At 37.3% G+C, this 20,098-nt stretch overlaps 4 protein-coding genes across 5 annotated transcripts; 3 read left to right on the plus strand and 1 right to left on the minus strand.

Annotated features, from left to right (window-relative positions):
• Nucleotides 1-5,741: 5,741 nt before the first annotated feature.
• On the minus strand, nt 5,742-6,578 carry LOC127787610 (uncharacterized). Its single transcript, XM_052315674.1, has 2 exons — nt 6,206-6,578; nt 5,742-6,085 (listed from the first exon to the last, which is right to left on the minus strand). The coding sequence occupies exons 1-2, from the start codon at nt 6,576-6,578 to the stop codon at nt 5,742-5,744; spliced, it is 717 nt and encodes a 238-aa protein (XP_052171634.1).
• Nucleotides 6,579-8,004: 1,426 nt separating this feature from the next.
• On the plus strand, nt 8,005-10,799 carry LOC127787612 (protein FAR-RED ELONGATED HYPOCOTYL 3-like). Its single transcript, XM_052315676.1, has 3 exons — nt 8,005-10,312; nt 10,405-10,542; nt 10,713-10,799. The coding sequence occupies exons 1-3, from the start codon at nt 9,425-9,427 to the stop codon at nt 10,797-10,799; spliced, it is 1,113 nt and encodes a 370-aa protein (XP_052171636.1). The 5' UTR covers nt 8,005-9,424.
• Nucleotides 8,128-8,751, plus strand: LOC127787611 (protein FAR1-RELATED SEQUENCE 5-like). The gene has a single exon (XM_052315675.1). It carries the CDS (start codon nt 8,128-8,130, stop codon nt 8,749-8,751), a length of 624 nt encoding a protein of 207 aa, XP_052171635.1.
• A 4,161-nt stretch (nt 10,800-14,960) lies between the features above and the next one.
• Nucleotides 14,961-18,115, plus strand: LOC127814074 (zinc finger protein WIP2-like). 2 transcript variants are annotated; one of them, XM_052355307.1, is made up of 2 exons: nt 14,961-15,678; nt 17,489-18,115. In XM_052355307.1, exons 1-2 carry the CDS (start codon nt 15,250-15,252, stop codon nt 17,984-17,986), a joined length of 927 nt encoding a protein of 308 aa, XP_052211267.1. In that variant the 5' UTR covers nt 14,961-15,249; the 3' UTR covers nt 17,987-18,115. The 2 variants fall into 2 exon arrangements, with proteins under 2 accessions (XP_052211267.1, XP_052211268.1); XM_052355308.1 differs by having other exon boundaries at nt 14,963-15,678; nt 17,525-18,115.
• Nucleotides 18,116-20,098: the final 1,983 nt, after the last annotated feature.

A 20,098-nucleotide genomic window follows, 5' to 3' on the forward strand; every position in this document is an offset into this window, starting at 1 on the left:
GCATCCTCTAAATTGCAACTTAAATCAATGGAGGTCTCTAAATCGTAAAATCGTTTGAGGGTCTTTGAAGCGTAAAATTATACACGTAAAATCGAGATTTTATAGGATTTTACCCTAAATTAGATTTTACATGGGATTTGAATCGTTTGGGGGTTTTCAAAGCGTAAAATCGTAAAATTGTATACATAAAATCAGGATTTTAACAACAATGCCACAAAGAGAAGGATGAGCGGCAAAGATGGAGAATTAAGTAGCAGCAGTTGAAGGCAATAGAAGTGGAGGATTAGCAGCGTTTGGTAGCAAGAGACGAGGCAGTGACAAGGGGCGAGGCGGCAATGAGAGGAAGGCCGTGAAGGAAGGAGGGTTGGAGAAGAAGAGCAACAGGTGAAAGAGAAGAAGAGAGAGCAATAGACGACCAAGGAAAAGGAAGAAGAGAGAAGAGAGAGAAAGAGGAAAAGTAGGTTTCCTCTTGGGCAGAGAGATTGGGGAGAAAGTATGGGTTTCTTGAACAAAGAGAGGGTTTCTTGGGAACATAAAAGTGATATAATATATATGAATATATATGTATGTTAAATAATATATTTATAATATATATCTAATATATAATTTAATAAATGATATAATAATATGTATCTAATCGTGAACTTTTTATCTAATCGTTAGACTTTTAATATGTATCTAACGAGCTAACCTTTACTGAGCTCAAGTTCAGCTTGTTTACAAATCGAATTTCAAAGTTAGGTTCAAACTTGGCTCATTTACCTTAACGAATGAACTTGAACGAGCTTTTATCGAGCTAAACATCGAGCTAAGCTCAAAGAGCTTGACTCATTTGCAACCCTAATTGTGTGTACTTTAAGCATGTCTCAAATAAGATCTCTATATACCTAATCCTATATGTAAATGATATGTTGATAGCAAGTCAATCAGATAAGGAGATCTAGGAATTAAAGCTAAAACTGAATGTAATACGTGATAATTTTCAAAGGGTTCAAATGTAATTTATTTGAGGGTGAAAATGAAATTATTAGAAGTTTTGGGGTTTAAGTATAATTTCTGAGAATTATAAACAATCGAATCGATTGAAGGGAATGCCTCGAAACATGAGTATCTTTGGAAGAAAAAGCATGTTGTGGATGAATATAATATCCCATGTTTCATTTGGTTGTCACGTTGTTTGAATGAGTTTGAGATACCAAAAAATGGTTGTGATAGAAAAATAAGTCACCGAATCAGCGAGAGGGAATGCCTTGGGACTTAGATGTCTAAAAGAAAGGGTATGAAGTCATCAAGCATATCAAAATGTGATTTATGATATTGAAAGAAGTCAAATCAAAGATAGTTTTTGGTACAACGTCGATTCAGCCTAAATTATCGAATAGTCGTAGGAAACCTCTGAAAAATTAACAAAAACTTGAGGGAGATTTGATTTTTCATAAGGAACAACCCTTTAGTGGTTTTGAGATAAAACAATAGCTCGGTGAGGACACTGGGCGAAATCGTCTTTATCGAATAACTTTATAGTTATTAATTTTACGTTTTCGGTATTGTAATATGGAAATTAAATTGAGATTTAAGGGCATAGTTGCAATAAGAGAATTACCCAAGTGATATTATGATGAAATTAGGGATTAATGTGCAAATCCCATGTGTGTGGGTGTATTATATAGATATATATACATATTCACGTGCGTGCGTATGGCTGTAATGAAGCTTTTGTAAGCTTCCAGATTCATCTTCTGCAAATGGTGCAAGTGGCTAGCAAACTTGAGGATTAAGTTTTGATGCAAGTGGGAGGTTAGAGTAATGGCCAAGGCAATTTGAGGTGGTGGAGCCTCTATAAATAAAGGATGAGTGGAAGAGATTGAGGGAAGAAAATGAATAAGGAAATGGCAGTGAAATGGAAGTAGAGAAGTTACAGAGAGACGTTGGTCGAGAGAGAGCTTGGTAATGAGCAACCACCAAGTGATCAAGGAGAAGCCGGGAGATGAAATGGTGACCATGGAAGTGGTCGAAGCTGGCTGCAATGGGTGGACAACAACCATGGCTGCAAGCCGCGGCCATGGCAGCTCGGCAAAGGCAAAGGCAAAGAGCTCGGGTGGCCGACAACGACCAAAGCCATGGCCTAGCAAGGTATGTCGGTGACCGACGGGCTCGGTGGAGGCCCGAGAGGCAATCGGGGGAAGCTGTCATGGCTATGGCAGCCATGGCCGCATGCGGTTGCACCGAAGCAACAACCAGCTGTAGCCAAAGGCGACCGCGAACAGTTGCTAATAGCGGTGCAGCAGTCGTGGCGACGATCGGTGGCAGGCAGCGAGGGCGGTTGGTACGCGTTGTGTGCGCTGGAGTTGTAGGCAGGTGCTGGTGCGAAGAACAAAGGAGAAAGAAGATGAATAGGAAAAGAGAAAACAAGAAAAAAGAAAAAAAGAAAAGAAAAGAAAGGAAAAAGGAAATGAAAATGGAGAAAAATGCCGAAAAATTCTAGAAAATTTTGAGGATTAATTTGAGATTAGAGGAGCATGCCAAAGTCAGAAAATTATTTAGATGCGCATTTTGAGACTTAGCACGCATTATGAGGCGCAAATCGACTTTTCGAATAAAATGAGTGGTTCGATTCCAGTCTTACCCTTTGTCTTGAAAATGATTTGGTGTGTGTGTAATGGGTTCAGGTGAGCGATTCTGCCCTCCCGAGCTTAGGTTGCATGTGTTTAAACAAGTTCCCGAGAGCGGTTATACCCTCCGAAATTTGGGTTATATCGTGTAGGCGTTTTACTTGTGTACTTGTGGCATCGTATGCATATTGAACATGTGGTACATTTCATCAACTGTTTTTACTTATAAAAGAGTCGGTGCATGGCATGTGATTTTTCATATTATCGGGGTATTGATTTTCGTGTCGTTGTTATGTTTGTGGGGACGGGATGGGGTCTTCTTGAGAATGGAGAAATGTTAATCCCAGTGATCGGGTGACATGGTAGGGCACTCGAGGATTAAGTATGTCGCGACAAGATCAAACCCAAAGGTGTGTGGAATGAATTTTCCATGGGAGGTTGAGTATGTCAGGGAGATTTTTCAAGTTAGACATGTTGCATGTTGTCGTTGTCTATATATGCCATGCTCATGTGTGTGTTTCATGCATTTAGTAAGCTGTATCATGCCATCACTTAGATGTTTTATCATCTAATCTAGGTTATGCCCCTGGAACGTTCAACGTTCAAGCCAAGGACTGCTGCGAAGGCGAGGATGTGGCCAGTTGAGGGCCAATGATGTTTAGTATGATAGCTGTTGTAGCATTTTGAGGCGATAGTACTTACTTTGATATATGTATGAATGGTTGTATAATAATGTTGTTATCATTTGGTAGCTTTGTACAACGTATTTTGTTGTGGAAATACTATGTAAGAATCTCATGGAAGGCCACGACATTTTGCTGTTATTGTATTCGCTGCGTTATACTATGATTCATTTAGTTTAAGATTATTGATCTTGTTGGTTAAACGGGCAAGACTGGGATTTTTTGGATCTTGTGTGCATGTGAAAATTGTTCTTGGAATCACCGCGGGGTGCCGGCCTGTGTGTGCATGTGAAGATTGTTCTTGATGCACTGCACATGATGAACTTGGAAAAAAAAAAGATTTCTGGGAATTTCCTTATAGTGACATGCCTGGCGAGACGGGATGTTACAGATATCTGCATTTGAAATGAAGGAGTTGGGGGAAGCAAAGAAGATCTTAGGTATTGAAATAACAAGGGACAAATAGCAAAGAAAACTCTTACCGTCACAAAGATCTTATTTCGAGAAACTTATTGGGAAGTTTTAGATGACAAAAGTTAAGAGTGTAAATGTTCCATTTGCTAAACATTTCAAGTTATCCTCGGAGCAGTCACCAACAGATGAAGTAAGCATTGAGGAGATAAAGAAAATACCCCACTTAAGTGTTGTTGGCAGCCTAATGTATAGCATGATGTGTACAAGACCTGACCTAGCACATGCTATGAGTGTTACAAGTAAGTTTATGACTAATCCTAGAAAGGCTCATTGGAATGTAGTAAAATGGATTTTCAAATATCTGAAAGGCTCTATTGACATGGTTTTGGTGTATATTGGAGCTAAGACAAAAGAAGAAGCAAGAATATTTGGATATACAGATGTTGATTTTGCAGCAGATCTAGATAAAAGAAGGTTAACCAGAGGTTATTTATTTAAGCTATGGAATTCAACCGTGAGTTGGAAAAAAAGTTTGCAATTTGTAGTGACACTTTCAACCACAGAAATAAAGTATATAGCTATTTTAAAAGCTATAAAAGAAGTCCTATACTTGAAAGGTTTAACAAGTGAATTGCTTGGAAAATCTGTAAAAGCAATCTTGATGTGTAACAATTAAAGTGTCATACACTTAGCCAAGAGTCAAGCTCATCATGAAAGAACTAAACACATAGGTAAGGCATAATTTTATCAGAGAGATTTTGGAAAAGAAGAAAATAAATTTGGTAAAAGTTGCAACGGACAACAATGTTGCCAATGTGTACACTATGCTATTCCAATAGCCAAGTTGCAAAACTATTTGGGAATACTTCAAGTAATCCCATGTGTATGATCAGGTGTGCAAGAAGATCTTAATGAGAGCACATCACTACTTGAGTTTGGAATGAACTTATGCAAATGGTGGAGAATTGTTATTTTCTATTTGCATCAAGTAAGTCCAAAGGCTTATTCAAATCCAAGTCAAGCTTCAAGTAGTTAGGTGGCAATTAGTTAGATGAACTGTAACGGTAACTACCTGTCTACTACATTGTAAAATCTGCCTCTATGCTTTATAAATAGAAGATTGGATTACGCGATTAGAGTATCAGAAAAAGATGAGTGCTACAAGAGAGGAAAGTCTAGTTCTTAATAGTATTTGTAATCTCTGTTGTGAGTGTGCTCGTGCGAAGCCTCTGTGTATTGTTCTTTCAAGATTAGTGAAAAGGTTGCTCTCAGTTGAATGGCTGGATGTAGGATCATCAACACCATGATGATCTGAACCAAGATAATCCCTTTTGTCTTATGAGTTCTTGTTTTAATTTCTATTGTTCTGTTTTATGTATTCTATAACATTTGTGTGTACAAGCGTTTGTGAGTTCTATTTGAGTGTTTCTAGCATATAAACACCTTCTTAAAAAACCAAAAATTCATCACCCCCTCCCCAATAATGATGCCTCATTAGATCAACAGGTGTCTTTTGGCATTGCTTGTCAAATCCCACCATTTTAGGTTAAGATTTATATGTAGTTATCTCTGTTATATATAGTCTATGTAATCGGATCCCCTAATATGTGTTGGTATTTTTATGGACTTCTCAAGCAATTTTATTGATAATCAAAGTACTTATTTATACAACTTATTTAAAACAGAAAAAACATAAAAATTGCAACCAAATCTGCTACGTGTTACATAACAGAAAAATTACTAAAAAATAGCTGAAAACTAAATCAAGCCTAACATAACTTTGACAACTTCAATTCCATGTCAGCATTAAATCCTAACTTATTTGACTATTTCAGTAGCATCATAAGTCATTATTCAACACTCCTCCATGACTTTGAGGGTGCAAATGCAAATCATTTTAATTTTGGCATGTCTTGGATATAGCATATGGGCATTTTATGGTTTATAGTTATGAGGCATAGGTATGGTTATGGGTTTTGGGGCATAGGCATTTTTTTGAGGCAAAGGCATGGATATGGTTTTTTGAGTAGAGTTAAAATAACTCATCATCCTCATGTTGGTCAGCAACAACTCTAGCTTCTCCTTCTTGTTGTTGTGATATGCACACAATTGTGATGTGACCTAGTTGATCACATTTGTTGCACTTTACATTGGGCCTCCACCAACACTTGTGTTGTGGATGATTGGTTTTTTTGCAGTATGGGCAAGGTGGATAATTTCCACTATTGTTGTTTCCAGTATTTGCAAGCTTCTTGTTGTGATTCCAAGCCTTTTTTTCACCGGTGGGCCTTGTTTGTGCCTGTAAAGCTCCTTCGACGGCTTCTCCTATCCTCACAAGCCTTCTTTGTTTTTGAGCCTGTAAAGCATTAAGTAACTCTGCCAAGGAAATGCTTGACAGATCTTTTGCATTTTCTAGAGAAGAGATGGTGACTCCATACCTCTCTGGAAGTGTAACAAGTATTTTTTCAATAATTCTTTGATCAGGAAAATCCTTACCTAACAACCTCAGTTTGTTAGCAAGGCTAAGCAACATGTCAATGTACTCCTTTACAGTTTCTGACTCCTTCATTCTTTGCATTTCAAACTCTCTGATCAAGTTTAACACTTGCATATTCTTCACTCGTTCATTGCCTTGGTATTCTTCTTTGAGATGATCCCAAATGGTTTTTGCTGAAGACAAGTTCATGATTTTTGTGAAAATATTGGGAGAAATTGCAGCACACAAGTAGGCCATGGTTTTAGCCTTCCTTGTCTTCCTCTCCTTGTGAATCTTTATTTGGTTCATGGTTGGATTGGTCGGCAAATCAACGACTTCGTAGTCTTGCTCAGTTGCTTCCCAAAGATCTTGTGCCTTGAGATGGACTTCCATTTTGATAACCCATAACTGGTAGTTGTCGCCACCAAATATTGGTGTTGTTGGCATTCCATGACTTGATTATGCTTCAATTTTTGCAGATTGTTGGTTTGAATTTTCTCTTAACTCACAGGCCCCTCAAGAAAATATGCTCTGATATCATTTATTGGTATTTTTATGGACTTCTTAAGCAATTTTATTGATAATCAAAGTACTTATTTATACAACTTATTTAAAACAGAAAAAACAGAGAAAGTGCAGCCAAATCTACTATATGTTACATAACAGAAAAATTCCTAAAAAATAGTTAAAAACTAGATCAACCCTAACACAACTTTGACAACTTTAATTCCATATCAGCATTAAATCCTAATTTATTTGACTATTTCAGCAGCATCATGAGTCATTATTCAACAAGGACAATTCTATACGACCAATGTGGCCGACAATATTGTTGACAATGTGGGATAAAATTACATTTATATCCCTTAAGACAATTACAAGTATATCCCTGAAATACCATAAAGTCGGATGCGGCTTAATCTTAGGTTAGGGTTTTACAGTGCGCCCAAAATTCACTCTCTGTCTCACTCTCTCTCTCTCTCCCTAAGCCTTCATCTTCATCCTCAGATCGGTGCTTGAGACGGAGGATGCAAAAATCAGAGGAGAGGCTTAACGGTGGATGCATAAATTAGATCGGTGACGGTAGACGCAAAAATTAGATTGGAGGACACACATGAGACGGATCTCCCTCGTTCCCACGGGCATCTGCAAGGTCCACTATCACTCTTTGTCTCTGTCTCTCTTTCATTTTCATCCTCATTCTTTCTCTCTCTCTCTCTGATTGTGTGCCCAAACGGCCTGTAGTAGGGTTCTAAGGTGCGCGCTCTCTTCATCAAGCTAAGACGCCCCATTTTCGGATAGATCTCTCATCTCTCATCTTCATCTTCATCTTCATCTTCATCTGCAAGGTGCCTGCTCTCTGTTTCTCTCTCTCGACACAAAATGTATATAAATTGTATTACAATGTGAGATTCTTGCATTTTTTTAATTGAGATTCTGTTGGTTGAGGCATTAATGGAGATGAGGTAAATAAGAACATCGAATATGAAAACCTCACTCTTTAGGAACACTAGTAGTGAATAGATGGTGAAATATATTCTGTTAACCCTCCCCTACGGAACTCTTACTGTTTAATTGGGAGAAGAAATTGTTTGTTCTCACATATAAATTTTTTTAATTGCTTACTTGCAGTGAATAGATGGTGAAATAAATTTTGTAAATTGTTTGTTCTCACAGTAATAAGACATTACTGTTTACTGTTTAGGAACACTTGCAGTGAATAGATGGTTGAGGCATACATGTTTACTGTAAAGATTACTGTTTATTTAATACTAAACCCACATATAAATTCCATTACGCCCCTCTTTGACCGTTTGGTTTGTTTATGTGAATACATTTTTTGTTTTTGAATTTGTTGTGAGTTGTTGCCGTGAATATAATTTATTATCTATATTTTCTTGTAGATAATCAATTCTATTTTACAAGACAAAGGAAACAAAAAATGAGTGATAATCATATTGTGCTTGCGGAATCATTTGAAGATAATGAGGAAACTATCGTTGCTAATGAGGATATTATCGAAAATAATGAGTGTCCTAGGTTAAACGACGAATTACCAAGAGAAGATAATGACCTTGTCCCTAAAGTTGGAATAAAGTTCAAAAATGAGAATGAAGTTTTTGAATTTTATAAAAGGTATGCTTACCATGTTGGTTTTCCTGTTAAAAGAAGGAATTCGAAGAAGGGTGATGATGGGGTGGTACAATATGTTGGATATGCTTGTAGTCGAGAAGGTAAAAGAAATATTAAACCTAACACCTCTTTGAACCCTCAACTAACTATTCAGTTAGGGTGTAAAGCTAGACTGACAGCATGTTCAGATGTTTTAGGAATATGGAGAATAAGCACAGTCCATCTTGAGCATAACCATAAAACAAGTCCAACCAAATCTAGGTTATATCGATGCAATAGGCAATTAAGTGAACATGTGAAGCGGCAGCTTGAAATGAATGATATAGCTGGAATTCCATTACACAAAAGTTATAACTCAGTTGTTGTTGAAGTGGTGGATATGAGAATCTCACGTTTGTGGAAAAGGATTGTAGGAATTACATTGACCAAGTGAGGAGGTTAAGACTTGGGGAAGGAGATGCTGCTGCTATTCAAGCTTACTTTTCAAAAATGCAAGCCTTTTGTCCGGATTTTTACTTTAGTTTGGATTTGGATGAAGAGTACTGATTAAAGAACGTCTTCTGGGCTGATAATAGGTGTCGACAAGCATACAAGGAATTTGGCGATGTTGTCACATTTGATACCACATACCTAACCAATAGATACGAAATGTCGTTTGCTCCATTTGTTGGTGTAAATCACCATGGGCAGTCAACATTACTTGGTTGTGGTATAATTTCCAATGAGGACACCCGGACTTTCGTGTGGTTGTTTAGGAGATGGCTTGAGTGCATGGAGGGTCAGGCCCCCGTAGGAATAATCACAGATCAAGATAGGGCCATGCAAAATGCTATTGAGATAGTCTTCCCTCACACGAAGCATAGATGGTGTTTATGGCATATATTAAAGAAGTTGCCTGAAAAATTTGGTAACTATAGCGATCAGGCTTATATTTTTTCATCCATACATGACGCGGTGTATGAATCACAAAGTCCAAAAGATTTTGAGCAAGCCTGGAATTAATGATTGACAAATATGAATTGCATGACAACGATTAGTTGTCTGGACTTTATAGAGAAAGAGGTCGTTGGGTCCCATGTTTCTTAAAAACTAGTTTTTGGGCAGGTATGTCAACAACGCAACAGAGTGAGGGTATAAACGCATTTTTTGATGGATATGTACACTCGAAAACCTCATTGAAGCAATTTGTTGAACAATATGAGCGGGCAATGAGGTGTAAAGTTGAGAAGGAGTTTCAGGCTGACGTGAAATCATTTTCTCAGATGGTCCCATGTGCAACGAAGTATGCCATGGAGAAACAATTTCAGGAAGTCTATACAATCTCAAAATTCAAGGAGTTTCAAGAAGAGTTCACTGGGATAATGTATTGCACGATTGTGTCTTCCGAAGAGGGACTACTAGGTACGAGGTACATGGTACGAGAAGAGATTATATTTGAGGAAAGAGTGAGGCAAAAAAAATATGTTGTTGTTTTTAATGAAGTGAAATGTGATATTGTTTGCAGTTGTCACATGTTTGAGTTTAAGGGAATAATTTGCAAACATGTTGTCACAGTTTTGATCCAAAAAGGTGTCAGATCAATACCTGAGAGGTATATCATACGACGATGGAGGAGAGATGTTAGTAGATCCTATATGAGGGTCAAGATTAATTACAACGGTTGGATTAGTATGCCTAGCCAATTGAGGTACGATGAACTGTGTAGTGAGTTTGCCAAGGTAGCAGACTTGGTAGCAAACGACGAAGAACAAACCCGGGCAACTATGGAGTGGATCCAATCTCGATTGAATGCATTGAGCATATCCAAAGTGAAGTTGAGATGCGGTAGTCATATGTATTCTCAACACAATGTGGAAGAACAAGGCCCTGATTGTGGAGAGGCAGCAACAGATACAAGTGGCCAAATATTTGATCCAAGATGCTCGCAGACAAAGGGAGCCCCTAGGAAGCTTCGCAAGAAGGGCCCATTGGAAACAAATACTAAGAAAACGAAGGTATGTTTTGTTCTATTTTTTACTAACCTCAAAGTAATATGTTGTGCTCAACTTCTTGATTATAATGGTTGTATATTTGATTTTATGCCTAGGTCGGATCCTCGAAAGCAAACAAAGGCAAGGCCCCACGGCAAAACATTGTTCAAGATGTTCAAGTAGTCAATGAAGGTTTTTCACAACATGCACAGTATCACGCGCTTACACCATTGACCTACTCACAACATTTGATGGTAAGTATTTGGATAAGATTAGGTTACAAAGACCCCATCTCCTTGTACCATTAATTCATTATTTGTTTTTCTTTAAATAATTAAAAGACCGATTCAGCTCAAGCCATAAAAAATTTAACAAAACTGATAGTATATTAAGTGATTCTTTATAGAATTTTTTGATTTATAAGAATTTGTTTACTGATGCATATTTGACCGTGCACGTTCGAATGATGTTGAACAATATATTAAGTGATTCTTTATATTCAGCTCAATGAATTTTTTGATTTATAATAATTTGTTGAACAATATGATTTTTTTTTAAGTTGATGCTAAAAATATTTATGGCTTCAGCTAAGAATTTTCAGCTAAGTTGATTTTTAAGAATTCTTGGTTCCTTCACTGCAGGCTACCACTCACTATCAAACCTGGAATCCTTCTCCCAGAGTGCCTATGTTTGGCACGGGTCAACCTTTTATGCCAATGAACCCGCCCTACAGACAGCCCGATAACAACTTACCAGATTTTTGAGATTAAGGTACATATTTTAAGTTATTGTAGTAAGGAACTATATATTTTTGTTTTGCATGGTATTGGAATAATTAATCTTAACTCTAGTGCCATTGGTATGTGCTTGATGCATAAATTGTTTATTGTGGTAGACTTAAATTGTTTACAGATGCATAAATTGTTTATTGTGCTAATTTTTTGGTTTCTTGTTCAGGTGACCCAGGTGAGAGTTAGAAAGAGAAGCAGGAAGGTTGCGCTCATGTCTTATTTGATATGAACGATGTACTAATTTTGTATTGAAGCAAGAAGATTGTACTAATTTTGTTAAAATATGACTTAAGAAGTTATTTTAGTTCGACTTGTGGGTTTTGTATTTGCTCTAACATCCTTTGAATTAATATTTTATGATAGCTTTTGAGGATTATGGCGAAATGTAAGTAATGAAATGTTTTACTTACATTACATGATTTTGAAGATTATGGCAAAATGTAAGTAATGAAATGTTTTACTTTCATTGCGTGCATTGTTTGATTCATAGATTCATAGATTTTATTCACAGTTTGTATGCTACAATTCTCTCTAATTTTTTTCCAGTATTCCCAGCAGGCCGATGCCTTGAAGGAGATCATCTATTCCCATCAAATTCTAATTTGTTGATGGTTCAGGTACTCTGCAATGGGGCTGAAATGCTTGGCCGATTGATTCAAGTCCCATTTATGTAAGGTGGCAATTCGTCAATTCTTCATGGGGAAATGCCAATCTCTGTGGAAGGTTGTTGCATGTTGTTAATTGTATATGCTTGGGAACAATCCACAATCCATTAACCAAAAATTCAAAGAAAACATGAGAATCACCAATCTGAGTTGCATCTGAATATCAGCTATTTGTTATGCCGTATTTTTTTACCATAATGTAATCTTAAAATAGCTCATTCACAAATCTGAAAATGTTCTTTTGCAGTGTAGAAAGCTGTTGAATTGTATCAACTATTGCCCACTTCAGTAGTCCGGTCTCTATTATGGAGAAATGATCAGATGGCCCGAATGAGCTTTTCATTTTCTGGCCCTATTAACGTTTAGGTAGTTTCAGATGACCCGAATGAGCTTTTCATTTTATGGCCCTATTCCGATCATGCTGTACGCATAATGCATGGAAAAATATAATGCATTTTATATTGCTGCTAAAACACCTACAAGTTACTCATTATTGCAAGCAATCATGTTGTACACATAATGCATTTTATAACTTCAACACATCCATTCAGATGCAACAAAGGTCTATAAATGAAACTTTTGCATTGGTTGATAAGTTGATTGTTCAGAGCCATTGCATGGCAAAATATAATACAAACTCATGTAAAAATGTATATTAAATAGGTTTAACAATGCCTGACATAACCCAATAACTAAACAACAGTACATGTCTAATAACATTTTATACACTGATTACAATAAAGCTAAATACCTAAATGTACTACCTTCATTCTTCATTAGCCATAAAATAAACAAGCAACTCAATCCTAACACTATTATACATCTTACAAATTTGGTCCTATACTCCTGGACCTTAATTTTTAATTGAAAAATTTCTTCTATTAGACACATGTGGTCTTTCTGGGGCTTTAGTATCTTCGCTTTTCTCCTGACGACTTTTTCTTCAAAGACCCTCGCATGTTCTTGTAGTTTTCTCTCTTTTGCAGCCATTTCTGTCTTGTTACGTTTCAATATATCCAATACAACTCCACATAATGCTTTCTCACGATCTGTTCTTTCATCATCGATCCACTGAAACCATTTGCAATCATTATCCTATTCACAAAACCATCCAATAATCAATTTTGTTCACATTAACAAAATAATTTGATTTATAAGTTAACAATTTACCTTCCAAAATCGGCACCTCAAAAATTTTCTTCCATGATTACTTTTAGTCCATGATGTATAGGAACAGACAGGTACACCATGCTCACACATGATTCCATGATAAGAGGTAGAAGAGTTCATTGAAACATCACTCATTTCCAAATTGGAATTCATCTTAACTAAAATAATACAATTTGCAAAGTATGATTTAGTTAAATAGTATGCACTAACATTTGCAAATTTGTAAACAGTACAAGGCTAAATCTTAAGCTTTTCTCAAGCTTTCCAATGTTTGATGAAAAGTAGGTAAAGGTAAAGAATAATTAGCCCACATAAACACACGTTTTACATGTAGAAGAGAGGGAGGCTACCAACATAAGCATATGTGCTAATGCTGGTTAAATGGATGAAAACCAAGTAAAGGATAATTAGCCCCCCCGTGTCCCCCCCCCCAATCTCTCCCCATGTTTTTCCTGTGACCCAATTGATCTTTTTTATTGTGTGTGATCTACAAGTGCTGTCTTGTAAAATATTGAGCTAGTCACTCTAATAATGCCTTAGCATACATAAGGGGTTGTGAGCATAAATTCTGTGATTCCTCATTCTGCCCCTTCCTATCTTTAAACTAAAAAAACTACCAAATTATGAATCATTTGCAATGCTGCCAATAGCCAACTGCCATTGCATATAATAGACACTCATCTTTTGTGTTCTCCGTTATTACATATAATAGCTAATTGTTAATTAAACACTGAGAAAACAAAAGTATAAAGCTAATTGGTAATAGTAATTATTAATTTACTATGATTTCTAGCAAAATAAATTGGTATCATACACAACCACAACCACAAAATGTGACACCAAATCCAGCATTCTGTCCACTAGTTGGATAAACATAGGCTTTCTAATATGAGACAAATGTATGTGCATCATAAACTAAAATTACTAAATCTATTCACTGAGACAAATTAATTAATGTGCATCATAAACAATTTCAATTAAACTTATATGTATTTATGCTAAAGTTACGGAGGACCTGGAGGCTTCACGCGGACTTGGAGGCTTCACACGGTGGAAAGACACCGAGACTTCGCACGCCGAAGGTCGAGAGGGAGAGAGAGACTGAAAGATAGGCCGAAGGTCGAGGACGCTGGAGACTTCAGATCCAGACCAACGAGAGGAAGAGAGAGGCTAGCGGTGTTAGGGATGCCGAAGATTTGTCGTCAGATCCAGACCATCGAGAGGCAGAGAGAGGCTAGCAGTGTTGGGGACGCCGAAGATTTGTTAGAGAAGGCGACGTGGCGGCAGAGGAGAGACGGATCCGGCGGTTGTTGGAGATACGATGACGAAGGCGAAGAGATAGAGAGATGGGGAGGTCGAGCTTGATAGAGAGAAAGGGAGGTCGAGGTCGAGGGCGAGAGGGAGAGGGTGAGGTCCGACAGAGAGAGGGCGAGGTCGACGGCTTGCAGTGAAGAGACAGAGTGGGAGGTCGAGGTCGAGGGCAAGAGGGAGAGGGTGAGGTCCGACAAAGAGAGGGCGAGGTCGACGGCTTGCAGTGAAAAGATAGGGTGGGAGGTCGAGGTCGAGGTCGAGAGCGAGAGGGAGAGGGAGGTCCGAGAGAGAGAGAGGGGCAAATAGGTCAGAGAAAGAGAGGCAAATTTGTGGGTCTCCCAATTTGAGCGGGGATTCAAAATAATTGGACAAGAATTAGCCTTCAATTTCTCCCGAGAATTTGGTTTAAATCTCGCGAGTATCCCACATTGTCAACAATATTGTCGGCCACATTGGCCATATAGCATTGTCCATTCAACAATATGTAAACTCTCCAAATTCTTATTTTTTAACCTCTCCTCAAGTCTTCTTCTTTGTTCCATGTTTGTATAAACATGGAACAAAGAAACATGTTTACTTGGCAAGCAAAATAAAAAAAACTTGGAACAGTATTAAGGACGGCCATCAATGCAAATGTTGGACGAAATGAAACTTGTCACTGGAAGGGGTTAAAAAGTAGAGAGAAAAGTCACACATTATATATAACTGCGAGTGCCAGTGCTCTCTGTCTCTCTCTCAAGCTAGCTAATTTGTCGTCTTCTCTTCTGTGTCGCCTTCTCTTTCCCTTACAGGAGCTAGCAGTAGCTGATAAGCTGCAATTGTAAGGAGCTAGGACCTTACAATTCTTTCATTTTCAAAACCCTTATATATATGTATGTAACTGCGACTGCTCTCTCTCTCTCTCTCTCAAAAAGGGTTTGTGTTTCCTAAATGTAGCAATAGCAATTCATCTAATCAACAAAAACAATTGTTCGATCGTGTGCAAGTGCAAGATCGACCTTGCCATTATATTCTTTCCATCAGCATGACGGAACCCTACTCCTGTTTCTTCAACTTCATTCCTCTTCTTCACCCACGCCTCTTATCACCACCTCCGCCCGGAGAAGCTCTTTCTCTCCTCAACAACCTCAGTTGCAGCACCGCCATCGCAGAAGACCCTGAATCTTCTTCATGCACTACTGCTGCTGCTGCTGCCATCGATGAACTCAGTCATGAATCTACTGTAGCCCTTCACATAGGACTTCCCAATAGTCACCCTTCTTCTTCTGCGGATTCTGTTTCGTCTAAGATCTCATCAGAAAATATTACTCAAGGTGCCAACAACAGCAAGATGATGATGATGATGAATAAGGTTCGGTATTGGATCCCTTCTCCCTCTCAGATTCTCAATGGTCCTACCCAATTCTCATGTCCTGTTTGCTGCAAGGCCTTTAACAGATACAACAACTTGCAGGTATATACATCAAACTCAGTTTGGATATGCATATACAGATCTGTATTCCTTCGTCTTCTTTCCCTTCTCGTTTATGATATATCGATGAAGGAGAGAAGATGGGCACAGTTAAATTCCTCCCCAATTATTGTTTATTCTCTTTTAAATTATCTAGCTAGAACTTGCTAATTTTATGATAATCCAAAATGAGTCCTGCTCTCGCTAATTAGTCGAAAGAATTCTTTTCAAATCAACCAAAAAAATTAAAAAAAATCAAACCCATTATGTCTTTTCTTTTCCCTCTGATGTCTCTCACGTATGGGAAGGGTTCATCTTTTCTGTTCCTTTCTTCCCTTTTGTTCTTGTTGCTATCTGCTTCAGGGTCGTACTTGTTTCTAATCTCTTTCCTTTTTGGGTTTATGAATCTTTTGGGTTTTGTTCTTTTCTTCGCTATAATTAAGATTATGAATCTTTGCTTAGTGCTTCTAATATTCCATTTTCTTTTTGGCTTTTTCCCTGCAGCCTACTTTATTATTGAATAATGAAAATAGAGATATATACGTATGTATATGTTCCACGTCTGACCGTGATAATGAGCTCCTCGATCTCCTTATAATTTGATTTGACTCTTCCTCCTACCTGCAATTTTCCTCGTGCACCTGAGCCTTATGAGGTGCTTTGAATTTTGTGAAACGGCCAGTTGCTGTTAGCTAAATAGTACCGAAAATAATCAACAAAATTTACAGTGGCTGTCTAGGGTTTTTAATTAATGATTTAATTTCATCAATGATGACTACCCTCTGAAACATAAATTCTCTTTATCTGTTAAGAGCCAAATCTAATGAAACCCAGCTGATAATTAATTGAACTAGCTTTTCCCTTTAATTTTATTCAAGATCTGTAGCTGCATATCTACATTAATTAGGTCATTGTAACATAAATTTGATGCTTTGAAGAGTATGCGACCATTATAGTTTGTTCTATTGTTGTTTTCTTGTGATTTTTTTATTATGAAGATGAATATTGGTACAAAGTGATCAAAATACATTTATGCTGGTCATCAAAATTAAAGTTTTTTATTTTTTTTTCTAAAGATAATTCGTAAACTAATTCACTTAAAATATTTCTCGATTTTTTTTTATTCGGTCCAAAACTTAAAAACAATTTTTGGAATTATAAGCAAATTGCTTTGAAGAGTATGCACTGTATTATATATGTTCTTTCCGGAGAAGTATCCAGTGATCTATATGCTTGTTTGGGTACCTTTTCTCTGTTTTCAAACAAAAAGCAAAGAAAATTTTCAAAATGCTATGATTTTAATATTACATTTTCATATGCATGGAAATGATTTTCAGTATATATATATATGTGTGTGTGTGTGTGTGTGTGTGTGAACGAGGGCACATACTCTTATTTTAGACTCACAATACTTTGAAACAAATTTTTCTCAAGTTAATTCATCAAACTGCATGTTCTCCTAAGTTCAATGTTCTTGCAATACTCTTAATTAAATTCTATAACAAGAAGTTCTTTGCTAATTAAGCACATTAGATGTTATGTCAATATGTCATGTATACTATGGATATCTGATCGAGTTTTCTCTCTCTCTCTCTCTCTCTCTCTCTCTCTCTCTTTTCTTTGTTATAAATTTCTTCTACTCAATCCATGTACTCATCTCATAGGTAATTTCACAGATCGATTCACTTTTCATATGATCGATCATGATCATGATCCTTAATTTCGTCTAATCATATATTTTCAATAGGAGCCACTCCAAAATCTTATATCTCACGTGATTTTGCTTCTCATTTTATCCACATTTTCGTCTCAGTTATCAGTTACCCTCTCGTATATTAACCGTGCGCAGATGCATATGTGGGGGCATGGATCTCAATACAGAAAAGGGCCTGAATCCTTGAGGGGGATGCAGCCAGCAGGATTGATGCTAAGGCTCCCATGCTTCTGCTGTGCGGAAGGCTGCAAACACAGCATTGAGCAGCCCACGCCAAGGCCTCTCAAAGATTTCAGAACTCTTCAGACACACTACAAGAGAAAGCATGGCGTCAAAGCCTTCAACTGCAGGAAGTGTGGCAAGGCATTTGCAGTGAAGGGTGACTGGAGGACCCATGAGAAGAACTGTGGCAAGGTCTGGTACTGCATTTGTGGTTCGGATTTCAAGCACAAGAGATCTCTCAAGGATCATGTCAAGGCCTTTGGCATTGGCCATGGAGCTTCATTGGCCGCTTCTGAGTGCCTTGAAGATGAGGATGAAGCAGGAGCATCTGAAACTGATCGGCAAGATCAGAAAGGATATATCATATATATATAGTTTCCAGTATTAATTGCCTGTAAAGTGTTTTAACTTGTCTACATTAAATATATAATATATAAGTGGAGTCTGATTCTACTGTTTCATGATTCAGCTTGTGGGTGGAAATTCATTGAGGCCATCTTTGGTTTGTGGGTTTCTTAGTTTTTGCTTTTGTTGTTTTTTGGGAATGAGAGAATTGAATTTTAAAAATTTTGGGAAACAAATAATCTGTTCTCATGTATTTTTATTTTCTTATAACAACAATTTAGGTTTTGGGTTTTTACATGGCTGAGGCTTGTGGTGTTGGGATCTAGCCACAATCCTCATTTTAAATAAATTCTCACTTTTATCCAAAAAAACAATTTTTTAAATGAATCAGTGAAGTAAACTAAATTGTACATCATCTTTAGTGCATATATATATATATATATATATGTAGGGCTTTTTTCTGTTGCCGAACCCGACACAGGCATAAGGGGGGCTGGGGGGGATATATATATAAATATAACAATTTCATATATATATATATTATTATGATATCACAAGTCATCAGTTCAATATGATAAATAAAGTTTTTGTCCAAGATGTTGAACAGTGTCAAATTCAAATTATGTTGGTGTTTTAATTAATTCAATTAGGTTGAAAGAAAAAATTCTAATCCATTTATGCTTATTTTATTTTATTTTCTAGAATATTCATTAGGGCAAAACCAAACAAAGAGAATATGTAGAGATCATATAGCTGGCAATAAAAGATGGGAGGTCTGGATCAACCGAGATCAGAGTAAGTACAAGTACTCTCCAATTAACCAAAACCTAAACCAATGCTAGAAATTGCAAGCTTAACTTGAAAACATATGGGTTTGATAGGCAAACTCACAAAACCATTGACTGAGAAGGGGTTAATTAATTTTTGCCTCCCAAAGGAGGTAGGGGAATGACTCAAGAGGGTCACAATCAACATGTAGATAGCCCGCAAGCCTATCAAAACTAGAAGGCCTGGGATGCAAGCAACATTATTAGGGGACAAAAAGGAAAGACCACAACCAGCAAAAGGTCAAAGCAGAAACAGCCAATATATTAATAACAAGGAAAACAAAACAACAACACAAGGAACAAGAGAACCACAAAAACCAAAGCTTAGCCAAGAAAGAACAAAACCAACTGATCAAAATCTAGTGGCTAAGCTTTTGTGTTGGATTGTGATCTTCATCTTCATCGTTACCATCTTCGACTGTTTCTTGTCAAACCCAAGAGATGGGGCTAGACCTGTGATGCATCAACACTTTCTTCAAAGGCACAGATGAGACGATACAGTTCCTAGTGTGAGGATTCCAAATCTCAATCGACCACCAAACCCGCATTTGGGACTCAAGTCACATGTTGTTGAGGACACAATAGTTAAGGGAGAGCCGAGGAGAGGAAAGGAGGTGATGGAAGTAGAAAATCAACGGTGGCTAGCCGAGAGAGGGATAATATGGAATGAGGTTGTGGAAGACCATGAAGGGCTCAAGCGAAAGAAAATGGGAAGAGGAGAAAATAATAATTAGAGGAAGGGGATGCAAGATGTAAAAGACCAATGAGGGTTGTTATCAGAGAGGACAAGAGTGTGTCGGCAACTAAATCCCAAAGTGTTCTGTTTACCTAGGGTTTTCAACATTTTTGTTTTGCTAAGTAATATATATATATATATATAGGCAGTCTAGACAAGGGCTCTACAAAATAGGGGCCTAAGAGACTATATATATTATAAGATCTAATTACAAATGCACATAACAATAAATAGAAAGGATAAAACCTTAAACAAAACCAAAAGCATTAAGATGAATTCTCCAGCAACAATATATATATGAAATCGAGCATCCAAGACATGACTACTGACATGGTCAATTTGACTCTTCCACTCACCAACCTCAACGGCCACATGGTCGCACCAGTCCAACATGGATCGGAATCTATCATAGGGATCCATTTTATATAGCTTTGAAGGCTGATGGCGAAGTTTAGGATGACCATATATATATATATATATATATATATATGAGGTTGTTTCAATCTCGACGAGAGGCCAATGTGCATGTACTAGTGAAGGTTCTTTGGACCATGAGGAAGGATGGAAGAGAGTGATGAT

The sequence above is a fragment of the Diospyros lotus genome, chromosome 12 (genome assembly GCF_014633365.1).
Source record: "Diospyros lotus cultivar Yz01 chromosome 12, ASM1463336v1, whole genome shotgun sequence".
NCBI lineage: Eukaryota > Viridiplantae > Streptophyta > Magnoliopsida > Ericales > Ebenaceae > Diospyros > Diospyros lotus.